Source organism: Solanum lycopersicum, chromosome 4 (genome assembly GCF_036512215.1).
Source record: "Solanum lycopersicum chromosome 4, SLM_r2.1".
Classification (NCBI taxonomy): domain Eukaryota; kingdom Viridiplantae; phylum Streptophyta; class Magnoliopsida; order Solanales; family Solanaceae; genus Solanum; species Solanum lycopersicum.
This window is the reverse complement of record NC_090803.1, coordinates 3,868,636-3,886,287: the sequence shown is the minus strand read 5'-3', so window position 1 is coordinate 3,886,287 and position 17,652 is coordinate 3,868,636. Positions and strand designations below refer to the sequence as shown.

At 32.4% G+C, this 17,652-nt stretch overlaps 1 protein-coding gene and 1 long non-coding RNA gene across 6 annotated transcripts; one reads left to right on the top strand and one right to left on the bottom strand.

The window, feature by feature from the left end:
• Positions 1–1,298: 1,298 nt before the first annotated feature.
• LOC101246913 (putative lysine-specific demethylase JMJ16) lies at positions 1,299–10,418 on the top strand. Of its 5 annotated transcripts, none has more exons than XM_026030602.2 (13): positions 1,299–1,464; positions 2,869–2,911; positions 3,826–4,124; positions 4,197–4,268; positions 4,510–4,587; positions 4,732–5,202; positions 5,303–5,524; positions 6,171–6,332; positions 6,706–7,074; positions 7,391–8,708; positions 8,795–8,898; positions 9,517–9,714; positions 9,893–10,418. In XM_026030602.2, the coding sequence occupies exons 3-13, from the start codon at positions 3,834–3,836 to the stop codon at positions 10,181–10,183; spliced, it is 3,576 nt and encodes a 1,191-aa protein (XP_025886387.1). In that variant the 5' UTR covers positions 1,299–1,464; positions 2,869–2,911; positions 3,826–3,833; the 3' UTR covers positions 10,184–10,418. The 5 variants fall into 5 exon arrangements, with proteins under 5 accessions (XP_025886387.1, XP_010319278.1, XP_010319277.1 ...); XM_010320976.4 differs by lacking the exon at positions 1,299–1,464 and adding an exon at positions 1,925–2,175; XM_010320975.4 differs by lacking the exon at positions 1,299–1,464 and adding an exon at positions 2,162–2,254.
• Positions 10,419–14,209: 3,791 nt separating this feature from the next.
• LOC101247206 (uncharacterized) lies at positions 14,210–16,493 on the bottom strand. The gene is made up of 2 exons (XR_011220528.1): positions 15,700–16,493; positions 14,210–14,682 (listed from the first exon to the last, which is right to left on the bottom strand). It is a non-coding gene; the product is annotated as an uncharacterized lncRNA (long non-coding RNA).
• Positions 16,494–17,652: the final 1,159 nt, after the last annotated feature.

Genomic DNA, 17,652 nt, shown 5'->3' with positions numbered 1-17,652 from the left:
TTACACTTGTGAAAAGAATGTTAACCTCAACGATTCAAAATAAAATTAATGAGAAAAAAAAGAGATATAAGTCTGATTTATTTAATGGAAATAAAATGAAGCATGTTATTGTTACTAATGACTTGAATATATCATATTCCCTTCTTTAAGAATTAAGAATTCAAAACTACGTATTTTTTTTTAATTTTATTTTTCATACAAGAGAAAAATAAGAAATTTAATTCTGTCACACAAATTTCTACAAGTGAAATAAAACGAACAGAATAACAAAATGATCTATTTCAAAATATAAAAAGATAAACGTGCAAATCTATCCTTTTAAATAAATTTCAATTTCTAAAAAAATCGACAATTTCCATCAATAAAATTATTGGAGTACAAAATTTGGTTATAAAACATGTTGGTAAAGAATTTTTAATTTTATTGTCATTGCAAAAAAATTGTTTTCATTAAACATAAATAAATCTCCTTCCAGATAATTATTTTTTTTTCTTTTTCATGCTATGAAGCATTCATTATACACTTTATTATGTATCAACGTGTGTATTCAAGTGTAATTATTAATACCATGAATTTCTAGGTATTAGTAAAATTTTTTTTATTCAATGTATGTTATTTTTAATACATCAAACGAATCAATGCATAAAAATAATCTATCTATAATTAATACAAGCATAATAATACATGCATTATTAATGCAAGCAGTACTAATACAAGTATTACTAATGTAATTCATTAACATTATACTCATACACTCGATCAAAACGATACTAAAAGTACATAACAAATGATTACTTTAATTATAAATAACATAAATACCAAACAATATATTATTAATATACAAAACTAATACATCTACTCCATCCGTCCCACCTTAAGAGACACTTTTCGAATTCAAAATTTAAATAAGTCTATCTTTGATTGGTGCATTTTTCATATATCTTTGTCATTTATTGTGATTTATAATACCTTTTATGCAGTTTACAAATATATAAATTTCATATAAAAAAACACAAAAATTTCACACGGAAATTCCTGTTCAAACTTAAACTATTTGATTCTCAAAAAATAAAAAATGCTACATAAATTAAAACAAAAGAAGCATCACATTTACTCAGTATCATATTTACAAATATACTCTACCAAACGAACCCTAAAAACCGATCCAATTTATTTTCATGTTCAAAGCAAACTCAAGTACCAAATCCTAATTCAATTGGGCTTAACCTTAAGCCCATAACCAATTTTGACTTTGCAAAAAGTATCCTATAAAAAACTTTTCATTATCCTATTAAATTAAGGAAAATATTGCCCACTTCCTTAAGATATTTTATAAATAAAGAATATGTATCCACATATAATGCATATATTATATGCTTTTTATAAAACTTATAACCAAAGGTTCCACTTCCAATAAAGCAAACTCATCTCTCTACCCCTCAAAATTCATGTCAATAATCATCGGTAAGAATAATTCTCTAATTTTTTTTTCCATTTTAAATAATTTATTTAAATTTTACTAAACGCCTTTTAAAATATTAATTTCGTTAAAAACACGTTAAAAGTATCATTTCTTTCGATAACTTCTAGGTATATCATACCATTTTAAACTCTCTTTATAAAATTATACCGAGTATATTATTACTATTTTTGCTCATAAAAAAATAAAAATTTCGCTAATAAAATCAGAAAGTAAGTTAATACTCAATTAAATTCTCAACCAAATCCTTCTTAGTACTTTGAATAACAAACTCTTTTTTTTTTATTACATGAATTATATTATTTTTATTTATATAAATATAAAAAGTAAACAAATAAATTAAATACAAAACGTTTCCCTAAAGAAATTGGGCACGTTCAAACACGCGTAGAGTTTCAAGGTGGAAATTTGCCCATAGATTATATAGAACATAGAAAATTTAATATATTATTTTTATCTAATTTTATCATTTTTTACGAGATAAAAGTAACATTTTCGTAGTTCGATTCCCTTCTAAATTTCATAAATATCGAGAACATAAAATCCTCATAGTTCGACTTTCTTCTATATTTCACATATATCGAAAACGTAATTTAACTGTTGAAAGTTTTAACACAATTATTATAACTCGACTTTTTTTCTCTAATTATAAAAATAACGAGAGTCTTAGTGCACCGATCCGTTCATTTATAATGGTTAGGGTTCTTCCTTTTCATTATTATAGTTACTATTATTATTATTATTATTATTTCACAATTTTTTTTCCTCTTTAAGGTAAATCAAAAATAAATTCTTTCAAGCGGTGTACCTTTATCCGATCTTTTATCTGAATTTAGCCCTACCAAAATAAGAAAAAAAAAATTAAAAAATTAAAAGAGGATTCATTCATCTGTATTTGGATTTCTTAAATTTATTTTCACAATCTATAATTTAGTGTTTAATTTTTCTAGATTACAGATTCATCTAAAAAAAAATAATTAGGGTTTTTTGGTATTCTGGGTGAGAAATTGAAAGCAAATTGTTGACCAGAAGCTGTTATGGTGGGTACCATGTTTGTTTCAGTACTGGGTTAGGGTTATTTTTTTTTTTTTTTTAAAAAAAAATTTGATTTTTAATTAAAGGTTGTGAATATTATTAAAGCTTAGATCTGTTGAATCTGATTATGAATATTTGGTTTATGTTTGATATTTATTGTTTTAAATTTATGTAATTATTTGTTTGAGCTATTTGTGTGAGTTTGATGAAGGTAGTGGTAAGGTTTGCGTACGTGTTATCTGTGTCTAGACCCCACTTGAGGGATTATATTATGTTTGTTGTTGTTGTTGTTGTTTTGTGATTTGATTTTTTCTTTTGGGGTAACTGATTTTTATTTGTTTGAATGGATGTAGAAAACTGGAGTTGAAGGTTATTAGATCAGTGGATCAAGAATATGTAAGTATATATGGTTCTGTTCTGAATTTCTAAGAAAGGTTATTTTGGTGATTTTACTGTGTATATGAATGAATGTTTTGATTAATTGGATAATTTTTGGTGAGTTGATGATCATTCTAAATTGATCATAGTTTTGATTAGGGTGTTTTACTGTTTAATTTTGTGATTTGATGTTTGTTATTATCTGTTGTCGCTTGTACTTTGATTATCGCACTGTTTAGTGTAGCTATTGTATTTTGCTGTGAAGGGTTTCGCTTTAGTTGTTTCTTTTTTGTTCTGCTTCTATGGAAACAACCTCTCTACCTTCCAAGGTAGGGGTATGGTTTGCGTATACTATAGTCATTGACTTCTTGTTTAATTTAGTTATTACTGAGTAATGAATTTGTGCTGTGGCTGAAAACTCTACTGGGTAAATTCCTTAAATAAATCTGTTGTATAGGAAACTTTGTTTTAATTCCATTATAATTCTTGAACGAACGACAACTTGCTTGGACCACATTGTTCAGGTCAGATGCAGAACACTGTTTGCATTTCACTGTTTTCGTAGATCTGTACTACTTTTGGAATCTGTGTCTGAAGTTGGAGGACTGATTCAAGAGTTTTCTTGTGTATTTATATGTATATATTTGTGCACAAGCATCAGCCACTCTTGAAAGGTTATCATATATTTGGTTGTTGTCCTTGCATGGATTTTAAACTTCACTTGGGAGGATTCATATGTTAGAAAAGATTCTCAGAGAAAAATCGTAATTATCAATTTGTGCATTCAGCTTTGGCCGTCTGATTTTTGTCTCAAGTAGCTATATATACTTCTTGAGTTTCCATATAAACCTTCGGTTTTCTTCCATATTTATGAAGGGAAGTCGAGAGTGCAGACTCTTGACTTGACTGACATGTATATTAATTTCTCGCAGTCTGGAGGATGGGGACCGAACTTGTTAGACATTGCATCAAAGAAGAAGATATGGACATTTCAGCAATTCCGCCTGGTTTTGAGTCACTTGCACCCTTCACCCTAAAACAGGTGGAAAATAATCGACTCAGGATTAATCAGTCATCCACAGCGAGTGAGTCAAAATCACATAGAAGTCAGGTAGAAACAAATATTGAAGGTAATGAAGATGTAAAGATGATGAAGTCACTTAGGCGTAAACCTGGGGTAAACTATGGGAAATATGAGAAAAGCTCAGAAGATGAATCTGGTTCTGATCAGGTTGAGTAGCTAGCCTATTACTTGCAAAAAAGTTTACTTCCGCACCTCTCATGTTCTCTTCCTCTTGTGCAGAATCCCTCTGTAAGGTCTTCACTTCCGAAAGGGGTCATCCGAGGATGTGAAGGGTGTCTCAACTGCCAAAGGGTCAGTATATGGAGTGAACTGATTTGTCTGTGTTTCATTTTATCAGCCTATTATGGGTATCTTAATTAAGCATTGGTAATTAAGATGAGATCAGCACTTAACACTCTTGTCACAAAACTGTTTAGCTGCCAATGGAGTTGAATTCACAAACATAAAGTTATAGGAGATATGAGACATTATAATAGAGAGTTGTAGGTCTATCACATGTATATGCTGTTTTAAAATTTCAAGCTTGGAACAGGTAACTGCGAGATGGCGGCCAGAGGAAGCTTCTAGGCCCGATCTTGGAGACGCTCCAGTGTTCTATCCAACTGAAAAGGTTCTATTTTAATTGGCTAATTAACTCCTTTCAGTATATCTATTTTAACACACCACACATTCACTTTTGTTATCCCATAATTTGAAGGAAGTTTTATGAGTCTTGCCTGGTCAAGTTTTCTCAACAACTTTTTCCAATCTCCAGGAATTTGAAGATACCCTGACGTATATGGCTAGCATACGCTCCAAAGCAGAGACATATGGAATTTGTCGCATAGTACCACCTGTTTCGTGGAAACCTCCATGCCCTCTTGAGGAAAAAAATGTATGGGAGAAATCCAAATTTGCTACCCGTATTCAGAGGATTGACAAACTTCAGAATCGAGATTCGATGAGAAGGATGTGGGAAGCTAATATTCATAAGAAGAAGAAAAGAAGAAGATGCTTAAAACCTGGAGTAGACCTTGGTAATGGTAGTGTTGACAATAGGAACCTTGGTGATGCTGAGAGATTTGGATTTGAACCTGGTCCAGAGTTTACTCTGGAAGCATTTCAGAAGTATGCTGATGACTTTAAGGCCCAGTACTTCAGGCAAAATGAAGGACAATGCCCCTCCTTGGAGAACATCGAGGGTGAATATTGGCGGATGGTCGAGAAACCCACTGAAGAGATTGAGGTGGCATTCATGTTGATTATCTTTTTTTACTTCTTATGGATTCCATCTAGGATGTATAACACTTCCCTCCTTTCTGTCTTCCTTTGTCATCATTTCCCAGGTGCTTTATGGGGCTGACTTGGAAACTGGAGTATTTGGAAGTGGGTTCCCTAAACATGACCATCAAGTTGGCTCTTCTGACACCAAGTATCTGAACTCAGGGTGGAACTTGAATAATTTTCCAAGGCTTACCGGTTCTGTTCTTACATATGAGAGCAGTGATATATCTGGTGTCTTGGTGCCGTGGCTGTACATAGGAATGTGCTTTTCATCGTTCTGTTGGGTAAGTGAAATAGTTCCCCTCAATTGCTTCATAATGTACTGTGGTAAACTGAAGTTTATTGGGTGCAATTACCTGAGCAACTCTTTCTGTGGACTGCGTAGATCTGCAGGTGCTTCTTTCTTTTTAATAGGTTGCTCTGACATGTTGAAAAATAATTAGCACTTACCTTTTTCATATGCATCTTTCCTACAATTTTGTTTTGAGCCCGTAAGCTTCTTTACTACAAAATCTTCCACTTATGCTAAAAAACTTCTAAATAATGTTTTTTTTTCAGAAAAAGAACTTGTAAAACCTTCAATAAGACTAGAAATATGCATAATTGCTGATCGAATAAATCTCCTGATCATGTTTATTGAACTATTGATGGGTGGTATTAGTGATTGCTTGATTGTGATTATTCCTTCCTCTTGCATTGCGGAGTAAAGGCAGTATTCTTGAGTTCATATTTTTGGAAAATAAGTACCATTTGTTATTGGGTCAGCTCTTGATAATCCTTTTCTCTTGAATTGGGTAACCCTAATTTAGTTAGCTTGAAATATATGATTTGGATGATCATTCTTTTCTTTAATAACCTGAAAATATAACAAACCTTGGGCTTTTCTCTTATTTACTAACCAATTCTCTTTTCTAAATTTTTACTCGACAGCATGTTGAAGATCACCATTTATACTCATTAAATTACATGCATTTCGGGGCTCCAAAAATGTGGTATGGTGTGCCTGGCGCAGATGCATCAAAGTTGGAGGCTGCTATGAGGAAACACTTACCTGATCTCTTTGAAGAGCAGCCAGATCTTCTTCACAAGCTGGTGAGCCCAATCTTCATTTTATCAAAAAAGTAATTGAATCCTAATTACTTGTCTCTTTGTTGGTAATCTTTGTTTAAAAATGACTTACTTTGCTGAAGAACCTCTACTACTGCCACGTCTTTTTAGGGTTGTGAGCTACAGGTGACATGTGATCCCATTCATAGTGTTGCAATGCTATAGGGTCCTCATTAAATTGAAGTGTAAACAAGAAACTGTCTTACTGTAAATCTTACTCTTCTTGTGGAAGATTTGTCTGATGAGTCATGTAGTAGATTGTTCTTTACAAATCTGACAGTTAATTTGCTTCATAGAAGTTGGAACATCTCCTTATAGGTGGCTTATTTTTTTAAATAATAACCTATTATTTATGCAGGTTACACAACTATCTCCCTCCATATTGAAGTCTGAGGGAGTCCCAGTGTATCGTTGTGTGCAAAATCCTGGAGAGTTTGTTTTGACCTTCCCAAGAGCATATCATGCTGGTTTCAATTGTGGCTTCAATTGTGCTGAAGCAGTAAATGTTGCTCCTGTTGATTGGTTACCCCATGGGCAGAATGCGATTGAGCATTACCGCGAGCAAGGACGGAAAACTTCCATATCCCATGATAAACTATTATTAGGAGCAGCTCGAGATGCAGTCAAAGCGCACTGGGAACTTAATTTATTGAGGAAGAATACCTCAAATAATTTAAGATGGAAAGATGTTTGCGGAAAAGATGGAGTTTTGTCAAAAGCATTGAAGGTAGAATTTTTCGAATAGAATAGTTGCATTCTTTAGGCAAATGTGCACATAGTGACGCCCTTATTCTATCTATAGATAGTCCTTAATTCCTTTTCCATTTCCCTCTGTTTTTACTTTTGTTGCATTGAGGGTGTATTTTCCTATCTTCTTCCTTGTATTCTTTTTTTAAAATAGAAGGGTGGGGTGGGGGGTGATTGGGGTTAGACCGACACTTATAGGGGTTATCACACTGATACCACATTTAAGTTCTATGTTCATATAAATTATGTTACTAAGCCTAGTATACAACTTCACTGCTAAGTTATGTTTTGTGCAGAACCGAGTTGAGATGGAGAGAGTCAGGAGGGAGTTTCTTTGCAATTCTTCACAAGCACTAAAGATGGAGAGCACTTTTGATGCTACTAATGAGAGGGAATGTAGTGTGTGTTTTTTTGATCTACACCTGTCCGCAGCCGGCTGTCACAATTGTTCGCCCGACAAATATGCATGCTTGAACCATGCAAAACAACTGTGTACTTGTTCCTGGGGTGCCAAATTTTTCCTCTTCCGTTATGACATCAATGAATTAAATGTACTAGTTGATGCTTTAGAAGGGAAATTGAGTGCAATTTATCGATGGGCAAGACAAGATCTTGGATTAGCTTTGAGTTCTTATGTAAATAAAGAGCGGCAAGTTGCAGGGATTGCTGGTAAATTATCTCTTAAACCTGAGGAATCAGTGCTAAAAGAGGCAAGTGCAGGACCCTCTATAGCTTCCGTGAAAAAGGAAAAAGATGATGGAACTTCAGCACTCTTGATGAAGGCCAGCAGCAGTGCTTTTTCACCGCATAAAGATAAACTATCCAGGGAGCCATTAGCTTCAGAATCAATCAAGGCGTCCTCTATGCCTGACAATGCTTCTCATGGAATTGAGGGGGCACAGAATGGCTTCCAGGGCAGAAGTGAATCCTTAAAGGTGGGTCCTGTTTATAGAACTCCAGTTACTCAGCTGTCCGTTGAGGGTGGCTTGTGTCATAAGAAATTATCAACAGATAAACGTGAAGTGAAGGGAACTTCAAGTCTTAATGATGTTGTGATCCTGCTCAGTGATGATGAGGGAGATGAGATGGACAATTCAATTCCTTCAAAAGATACGGCGGGAAAGCAGACAGTGAACATGGGTAACAATGATAAACCTGTCCCAACAACATCAATCGATAGTGCAAGAGTCACTAAAGATGGAATTAATTGTTCACCTAGTTCAGAGAGCATGAAAGTTGAGGATAATTCAAAAGATGAAATACATCGTGGACCTAATCAAGATACTCATTCTTTCATTGGAGGTTCGTCTGTAAATATGGATATTGATAGACATGCCCAAGCCCCTCAGGTTGCAGATACTTGTCCTCAGTCCCGTCAACCATTCGACTGTAAACCAAATAAAGAAGGTAGCCAGAATAAGACCATGGAGTGTGCACAACCTTTATCAGGTGACTCTCCCGTCTCTCAAAACAATTTGGACAGAGGTTTTCGCCAGAAAGGTCCTCGGATTGCAAAAGTGGTGAGGAGACTCGCTTGTAATGTGGAACCTCTGGATTATGGAGTTATCCAGCCTGGGAAGTTATGGTGTGACAACCGGGTTATTTATCCCAAGGGTATAATACATGTGAAATAATTGTATTATTTTTACTCTTACTCTTGGAAGTGATGATAGACAACTTTGTTCTTTTGTTAAATGCAGGATTCAGGAGCCGGGTCAGATACATTGATGTTTTAGATCCAACAAATATGTCTCACTATATTTCTGAAGTTATAGATGCAGGACGAGATGGCCCACTGTTTATGGTATTGGATATTCTGTTTGAATGGAGCTATTTGTCAGATTTTGATTTTTGTGTGTACCTGTGGTATTTTAATTCTTATTTTGTGATATTGTGGTGCACTTAATTCTGCCGCAGTTCCTTTCTTGTCTCCTCTGCTTTAAGTTTTCCATGTAGAGTTGAGGCACACTTTATTTTCTTGTTAGTTTGATAACATGTCTATTAAACATTTATCATCAAGGGGTTTCTCCATGAAGCTTTGTGATCTCTCCAGCAGATTTCCAAGGGCTACAAGTTAGATTTATTATTTCTTTCAAAAGCTTTGTGAGTTTTTCTTTGGTTGTAATTTGCTGTTAGGGCAAGTTTGACTGCCACAAGTTTTCATCCCTTTAGACGAGAGGTCTATATTAGCTTAAATGAATTAGTCTTGTAGTGGTATAACTTTCAAAGCCTACAGGATTGAGGGTTACTTCAGAGTCTTACCTGTTTTGCCTTTTTTTTTTGGGTTTTCCTTCATGTGCCAGCTTAGTTGACATCTCTATATCTGTGTGTTATTTGGTTATTCATGCCGTTATGGTGTCATATTGTTATGCTATTTCCTGCCGTTCTAGTGTCTCTTTTAAGCAGATAAATGAACTTGCAGGTTACACTTGAGCGTTGTCCCAATGAAGTGTTTGTTCACTTGTCCCCTGTTAAATGCTGGGATATGGTCCGCGAGAGAGTGAATCAAGAAATTTTAAAGCAACATAAGTTGGGAAAGCCAAAGCTTTTGCCTTTGCAACCACCTGGAAGTGTTGAGGGCATGGAAATGTTTGGTTTTTCAACAACAGAGATTGTACAGGTTCTTTCACATATGTTCTTGAAATTAATATTAGATCCAAGGTTCACTAACTTCAAATCCGGAGAAAAATTTCAGTTGCCTATAATCTTATAGATAAAATAAAAATGCGGAACAAAATGGAAACTGAAGGGAAGCCTAAAAGATCTCGTCTTGACAGTATCTTTTCTTCTCATTGCAGGCCATTCAAGATATGGATATAAACCGGGTATGTTCTGAATTCTGGAAATCTAAACCCTTGATGCAGACTGTACAATCTTCCCTAGTTGTGGACCGTTCAAAACTCAATATAAAATCCGAGATCTCAAATGATCCTACTCGAGCTGATATAGTTCTGAGTGGCCTACTTAAGAAGGCAAACTGTGAAGAACTTCATGCATTGAACAATCTTCTCAAAACCAATAATTTGACCCCTAATCAAGGTTTAATGACTCGACTTCTTAATGAAGAGATTGATAAGCGAGGTAGATGATTTTGATTTTCAGCCTCGTCGAGGCCTGGACTTCTCATAAGGAGTTAACCCTGTAAATGCTTAAGTCACATTCTAGTTTTAGGTTAAATTGCATTAGGTTAACCCCATTTCTTGAATTTTTGCACTGGCTCTTAACAGGAAGATGAAAAAAGGCTGGCACATAGTTACTTTTGGACTTTTGGTTCTTGAAATTCTTTTGAGGAAGGTTATTGAAAATAGAAAATACATTTTTCAATCTTTGTTATAGAAAAGTTCCTTAATTTATACTTGGAGATGTGAGTTTAAAACTTGTGTATTATCAGGTTGTTATAAATGGTATGCATTCACTTAATTTCGATTGGGGAAAAGGACAATATACCTCAAACTATCGTAAATAGTGAGTGGTGCGCAAATATCTTTCGTCATACTTTTGGGACATTGATGTGCAGTTCAAAAATTAGAGCATATAGCCTTTCACTTTAACGAAAGACTTAATAATGATATGTGATGCAATTTTAGATTATGACAAGTGTATCTTCGTTAGTACGAAAGGTATATATGCTTCAATTTTTAGACGACAGGAGTATCAAAGTCTTGAAAATATGATAGAAGGTATCTACATATTATTTACGATAATTTTGAGTATATTTGTCTTGTTCCTTTGTATTGATGCATGCAATCATAACAATACATTTCAGCAAGGATTTGACCCAACAACTTTGCAACCTATAGATAAGCACAATTTGAGGAAATATTTTTAGAAAAAAACAATTATCTCTTTGTTCTGATTTATGTGAGACAATTCATTCTTCGAGAGTTGAATAACTTAAGTTTGACTTGCAATTTGCTCATGAGATTTTTAGTTTTTTTGAAATAAGATTTATATATTTGTAAGCTACGTAAAAAGTACTAATAAATCGTAATAATTGATAATTTGAATGTTTAGAAGATTTATGAAAAATTTATCATTAAAGATCAGATTTTAAAGATCAGATTTGTTTGAATTTCGTAATCGAAAGAGTCATATGAAATGGAATAATGGAGTATATGACAGATGAACAGTAATATTTGTAAATTGGATAATAATGTTCTGATGAAAATCTTTTAGTATAAAAGAGAAAACTAATGTCAAGTAGTTAATTGGGGCAAGTGAATTGAAATTCAATTAAAATAAAGGGATAATGTATAAGTACCTCTTCAACCTATGCTCGAAATTTCAGATACACATTTATATTGTACTAAGGTTTTACTAATCCCCGAACTTATTTTATTAATAATTTTCTATTCTTTTTCGGTCTACGTGACACTATTTTGTGGGCCCAACGCTGATTGACTTTTTATTCAAGATAGTGCCACGTAGGCTGAAAAAGGATAAAAAAATTACTTATATAATAAGTTCAGGGGTAATAAAACCTTAGTATAGTATAAGCGTGTCTGTGAGATTTCGGACATAGGTTGAGGGGTACTTGTGCATTTTCCCTAAAATAAATATAAGAAAATTAACTTTATGACACATAACTGTAGGAAGTTAATTTTCCATTTTTATGGTAAATGAGTATCAATAATTAAAGGGCAACTTTTACGTATAGTAAATAAAAATTTTATATTTGTATGTTATAGCAAAGTGTGCATAATTGCGCTCCATTGCAAACATAGAAACTGTATAATTCACTATACATATACACTTGAAGCAAATTGTATAAAACAAGAAAGAGAAAGACACTTAGGTAAAGAACTGTATAAAAACGAATTGTATTATTATAAGTGTATAGATATACAATTTGAATTTGTATAAAATGAGAAAAAGAGAAAGACAAAAGAGATTTGACAAGGAATATACAATTGAATTGAATTGTATAAAATGAGAAAGAGAGAAATTAGATACAATTTGAAAATTGTATAAAACAAAAAAGAGAGAAATTAGATACAATTTGAAAATTGTATAAAACGAGAAAGAGAGAAAGACAAAAGAAACTGGGCAGAGGAGTATTTTTATTGTATAATTATAAGTGTATAGGACGAATTTATATGTACTTGCATGTGTATATACAATTTTTTCACGCTTTATACAAACAGAAACACAATTTATACAAACAGAAACGAGAAAGCGAGATGTATAAATTGCGTTTCTGTTTGTATAAGTGAGAAAGGCGAGGGTGGCGAGCGAGATCCGTGAGAGGGGAGAGAGGGGAACAAAAATATATGTATTGATACAATTTTCTCTGCTTTATACAATTAGAAACAATTTTTATACATTTGTTTTTATAAAAAGTGAGGAAGCGAGCGAGAGATTGAAGGAGAGTGGCGAGCGAGATATTTGGAGATAGACGCCTGACAATTTTTTTGCAAACGTTTGCTATGGAGCACAATTGAATTAAACCTAGCTACTCCATTTATTTTAGGTTATTAGTTTGCTATTATATACAATTTTTTCATAATTAAACGTCAAACAATAACTATCTTCTCACGAGTTACACCTTTACTGGATTTATTGTTATTGTTGTTGTTGTTGAGTTACGTTAAGGTTACATAAGTAAGATCTGTGAAAAAAACAATCTCGGATTGTATATTTTTCACCGTTATATAAATGTATTCATGTTTTTAGATATTTTTGCATATGTAATCAACATGCCATCTCTAAATATTATATAATTGACATTCAATAATTTTTAGTTGAAATTTTAGATATATCGACATAAATCAACTTCAGTCATTTTTGCTTGAACCTCAATAATAAATATCTTACACCACATTCAAAGTTACACGTTTTGTTAAAATTAACACAAATTGAATAACAATATCAAAATTGGTGTCTAGTGCACTTTATCATTTTTTTATTTTAATACTTTGCCACTTCTATTAAAAAAAAATAATTATATTTTTTCATTGAGCAAATTCCAAAAATGTGAGGACCACATTCTCCCCACACCAAACCATGCCAATAATCATAACATTTTGTTTCCCCCCAAAACCCTAAAAATATTCAAAGTAATAATAATATAAAAACCCTAAATCAAGAAGTAAAAATAATTAATAATATAAATTAAACTAATGTTTTTTTTTTTAGTAACATGTAATTATCATCAAGTACCTTTAAATAGCAAACATGCGATAAAGCCAAAGATGGAAATATGCAAGTGTTTGTACGGACATAATTCAACGGATGAGATGCATTCATACTGCCACGTGTCATGATCACAACCGTTGATTTTCGGCTCGATAATCGAGGCCTTTGTTGTTCCCCGACAAGTGGTACATGATGTGTGGGGGGGAGTTTAGATAGGTGGGCCCCACAGATGGACACGTGTCAGCATCAGGAGTCATGTTAAGTTCCACATATTGAGGAATTTATGTTATTGGTTGTTGATAAATTTGTGGGAGATTGGTGTGTTGTGCCACTCTTTTAAGAGACAAATTTAGGGTTTTCGTAAGAGAGTAGAGTATACGTATATCTTATTTCTACTTTAAGACGTAAGAATGTCGTTTCTGAATAACTATCGACTTAAGTTACATAGATTTTATTATTTTTTACGACTTTCACTTTTTCACTTAGACGTTCATTAATATTTATATCTATAATTATTTCATAAATCATGAAGTAATTATGAAAATAATGCATTCCAAAATTAGAAATTGTGATTTCTGCTATTAGTAGCATTGATTACACTAGGAAAGTTTAGTGCATCAGAAAATATATTTAACCTAACTAATCCTAACCCTTAATAAAGAACAAAAAGCAAAACACAAATTTATTCAAAAATTACTTATTTCATCTTTAATGAGATGATTTATAGACAAAATAAAACGTATAAGATTCATTTCAGATCATAAGTTTCAAAAAAAAAATTCTTGAGCATCGTGTTGAACCAAATACCATCACATAAATTAAAATATAACATGATAACATTATCATATTATATATCCACCTCAATTATCAACTCAGGAAACAACAACAACAACAACAAACAAGTGTGAAAGCATGATATATAGTATTGTATGATCTGTTTTAATTTGTTCGTCTTAGTTACTTATTTGATCGGTAAAAAGAAAATGAAAAGAAGTTAATATATGAAAAATGATGTTTGTTATTTTACATTGTACCAACACTTGATTAAACTCAAGAAAATTACTAAAACAACAATATTAGCTTGTCCACAAATTAAAGATTTGCACCTACATTCTTATCATCATGAATTTGATGATCAACTTCTTTCATTTCCATTATATTTTTGTGATTTCTTTTTGATCTTTTTCTTTTTTTGTCATAGCTAATTCCTCTAGACTTGGACTGAAAATTACGAACATCACGTAAAAATAGCTTAATTGATCGAGCCCCAAACGGGTTCATTTCCGAATTTCCTCCATGTTCTTCATAAGCAGCACGAAGACGCCCTATAAGGGCGTCCAGGCTTCCCCATGCTTGCCTTAAAGGGCAAGCACAGGGTGCCGGAGGATTTATCATCCCGAAAAATGGACAATTTGAATTATGGACTTTAGTTTTGCCGAATTGGTCCAAGTACCTATATATTGTAATAAATAGTAGTGGAGTCAGAAATTCATATTAAATTATTAAAAAAAAAAGAGTTCAAAAGCAATTTTCTGAACTTCTTTATACCAATATACAATTATTATGTATAACCATAAAAGAAGTTATAGTTATTCAATATCGAGATTCAGTTGAACCCCTTCGTTGTTACTAGCTCAAAACATTATAAAATGACATACAAAGGCATTTACGATAAACAATCAATTTTAGGAAGTAAATCTAGATTAAAAATAAAAAGAGGTATATTTGTCGAATAACATAATTCAATTGAATCCCCAAATTATTATTAGCTCCAAACCTTTATGATAACATACATATACAAAGGTATTTTTGATAAGCACCCAATCTTAGAAAGTAAATCTCGATAATATTTTGTCGAGCATCGTGATTTAAAAATTCTAGCTTCGTCCCTGACTATAAATAAAAAATATAGTGAACATCGGTAGCTATTTATATATATATATATAGGCTTATTTTCAAACATAAAATCTAGAAAAATCCTTAACTAATACCTCAATTTAAATCAACCTCATGTGTTTTAATCCTATATTTTGACTAACAAATTTTGAAAAATAGAACCTAGCTATCCAAAAATAAAAAATAAAAAAATCATGTTTTAATTTGATTTGACATGAGGTTTAAGAAAGTAACGATTTTCTTTTTTAAAAAATATTTTCTTAAACTAAAGATATAATGTATCGAAATATCATTTAATCCAGTGATCTTAAAACATGGAATGTTGAAATTAAAGAATTGTCAAACCAGGTTGGAGTCATTCTTTTTTGAAGAAAAAAAAACTAAGACAAATAAACAGAAACGAGTAATTTTTTTCAAACAAAGCTCCTATATATTATCACAAGATATATAGTAAGCTATATAACAAAATAATGCTAATTAAACATATCTAAAGTGTCAATACACTTAAACTAAAGCACTCTACAAGAATATTATTAATTAAAATTTTGAATATTATGATTCAAACAATACGTACCTTAGAAACTCCAGAACATGAATGCTGCTGCATTGAAGAAGTGACATTAAAGGATGATGATTTCTTATGTACTGACAAAACGTGTTCCAATCACGACGTTTCTGGCTCTCATATCGACTCAATCGAGGAGTTGAGAGGATGTCAACAACATCATTGCTTGGGTTATCATTTGCAACATCCATATAGTGGTGTTGAATGAGCGCGAAATATACTTTAATTTTATATCTTATATAATATGTAAAACGCTAACGAGCAAGAAAACAAATGTACCCTAAACAAAAAAAAGCTTTAGTGTCACAAAGAAAGTTCACTCAGAAAAATCCCCTTTTATTGACTCAAAAATTTGGACTATGGGGGTAGGGGTTTGTGGGGTGGGTGGGGGGTTAAACTTGTAGTTGACCTAGCTAGTATAGCATGGCCAATTGGCCAATGAATAAGCTAAGATCAAATTTATCGAGGTCTGAGTCGTATCCCAATATAACACTAAAACATTATGCATAATATATAATTACGAATTTTAGCTATATAGAACGAATAGTAAGCTTGTGATCATAGTACTAAAATGTCACTAAATAAACGTCGTTGCGGTTGTTGGGGGGGGGGGGGCAAAAATAATGAAAAGTGAAGAGAGTGACATTTGTTGCCATCTAGGTCTCGGTCGGGGGCGACTTCCAAATTATGGTCTCATTCTTCCCTTGATTCACGATCCTTGCATAATATATAATTACGAATTTTAGCTATATAGAACGAATAGTAAGCTTGTGATCATAGTACTAAAATGTCACTAAATAAACGTCGTTGCGGTTGTGGGGGGGGGGGGGCAAAAATAATGAAAAGTGAAGAGAGTGACATTTGTAGAAAGAGTTTATATTGTGATTCAGAAAGAGATGTGATATGTCTTATTAATTTGGCATTTTATTTCAACTTGCATTAATATAATTGTACGAATGGTTAGGTTTTGCTTGTAAGTTTATAACCCCTACTAATATTATTTAACATGATGGCACGTGTACAATTTGAAAGCAACAATTCTTTAAGAATTAATTGAATTAACTACAATCCAACAACTCTAAGGAAACTTCATAGCAACTACATGTAGCTAGGGTATGTTTGGTACAAAAGAAAATTGTTGTCTTTTTTACATTAAATAGAGATCGATCGATATATATGATTTCATAAACTCTTAAATGAAGATGGAAATAAGAATATCATGTTAGGTAAAATATAGAATATTCTTTGCGAGTTATCAAAATTTTGAAAATATTATAGGTGTATTGAATTTAAGGAGGGGAAAAGCACATGTGGATGATCGATAACGAAGGAGAGGAAAAAAGACTTAGGTTTTGATGTTCATCAACCTAGAATAGACATATATACGACTAAGTCCTAAAGGAAGGTTTTACGCAGATGTTTGGAGTCTCGGGGTGTACAATTATGTATTAGAGTGATTAGGGATAATAGGAGGAGACTCGAAACACTTTTTAGTCGAGATGGGGTAACACCATGTCACGATTAGGTCTGATTCTATTTTTAGTTGTCTTGGTGATGAATGAATTCACGTGATGGAAATTAAATATATTTGTATGTAGTAAATAGTATATTATTGTTAAAACTATTACACACATTTGAAGTGTATTAATTGAGAAGCATTATTATATAGGGACCATTTTGAGGAAATTTCGTAGAATTGTGGTCTAATTCTCTCATTCTTAAAATATGCATATACTACAATTTATGGCATGAATATGAAGACAAAAAAGTACTATTATAAATGATCTTTAAATTTGGCTACTAAATTCAATTGAGTTTTTATAATCACTTCAAGTAACTATTATAAAGAAAAAAGAAAAAAAATGGATTTGAAAAATATCTTAATTTGGTCAAAAATATTGCTATGATATTAAATTTATAGAGGACTTTTTATCCTCTATAATAGTGTAACGTGTCCACGAG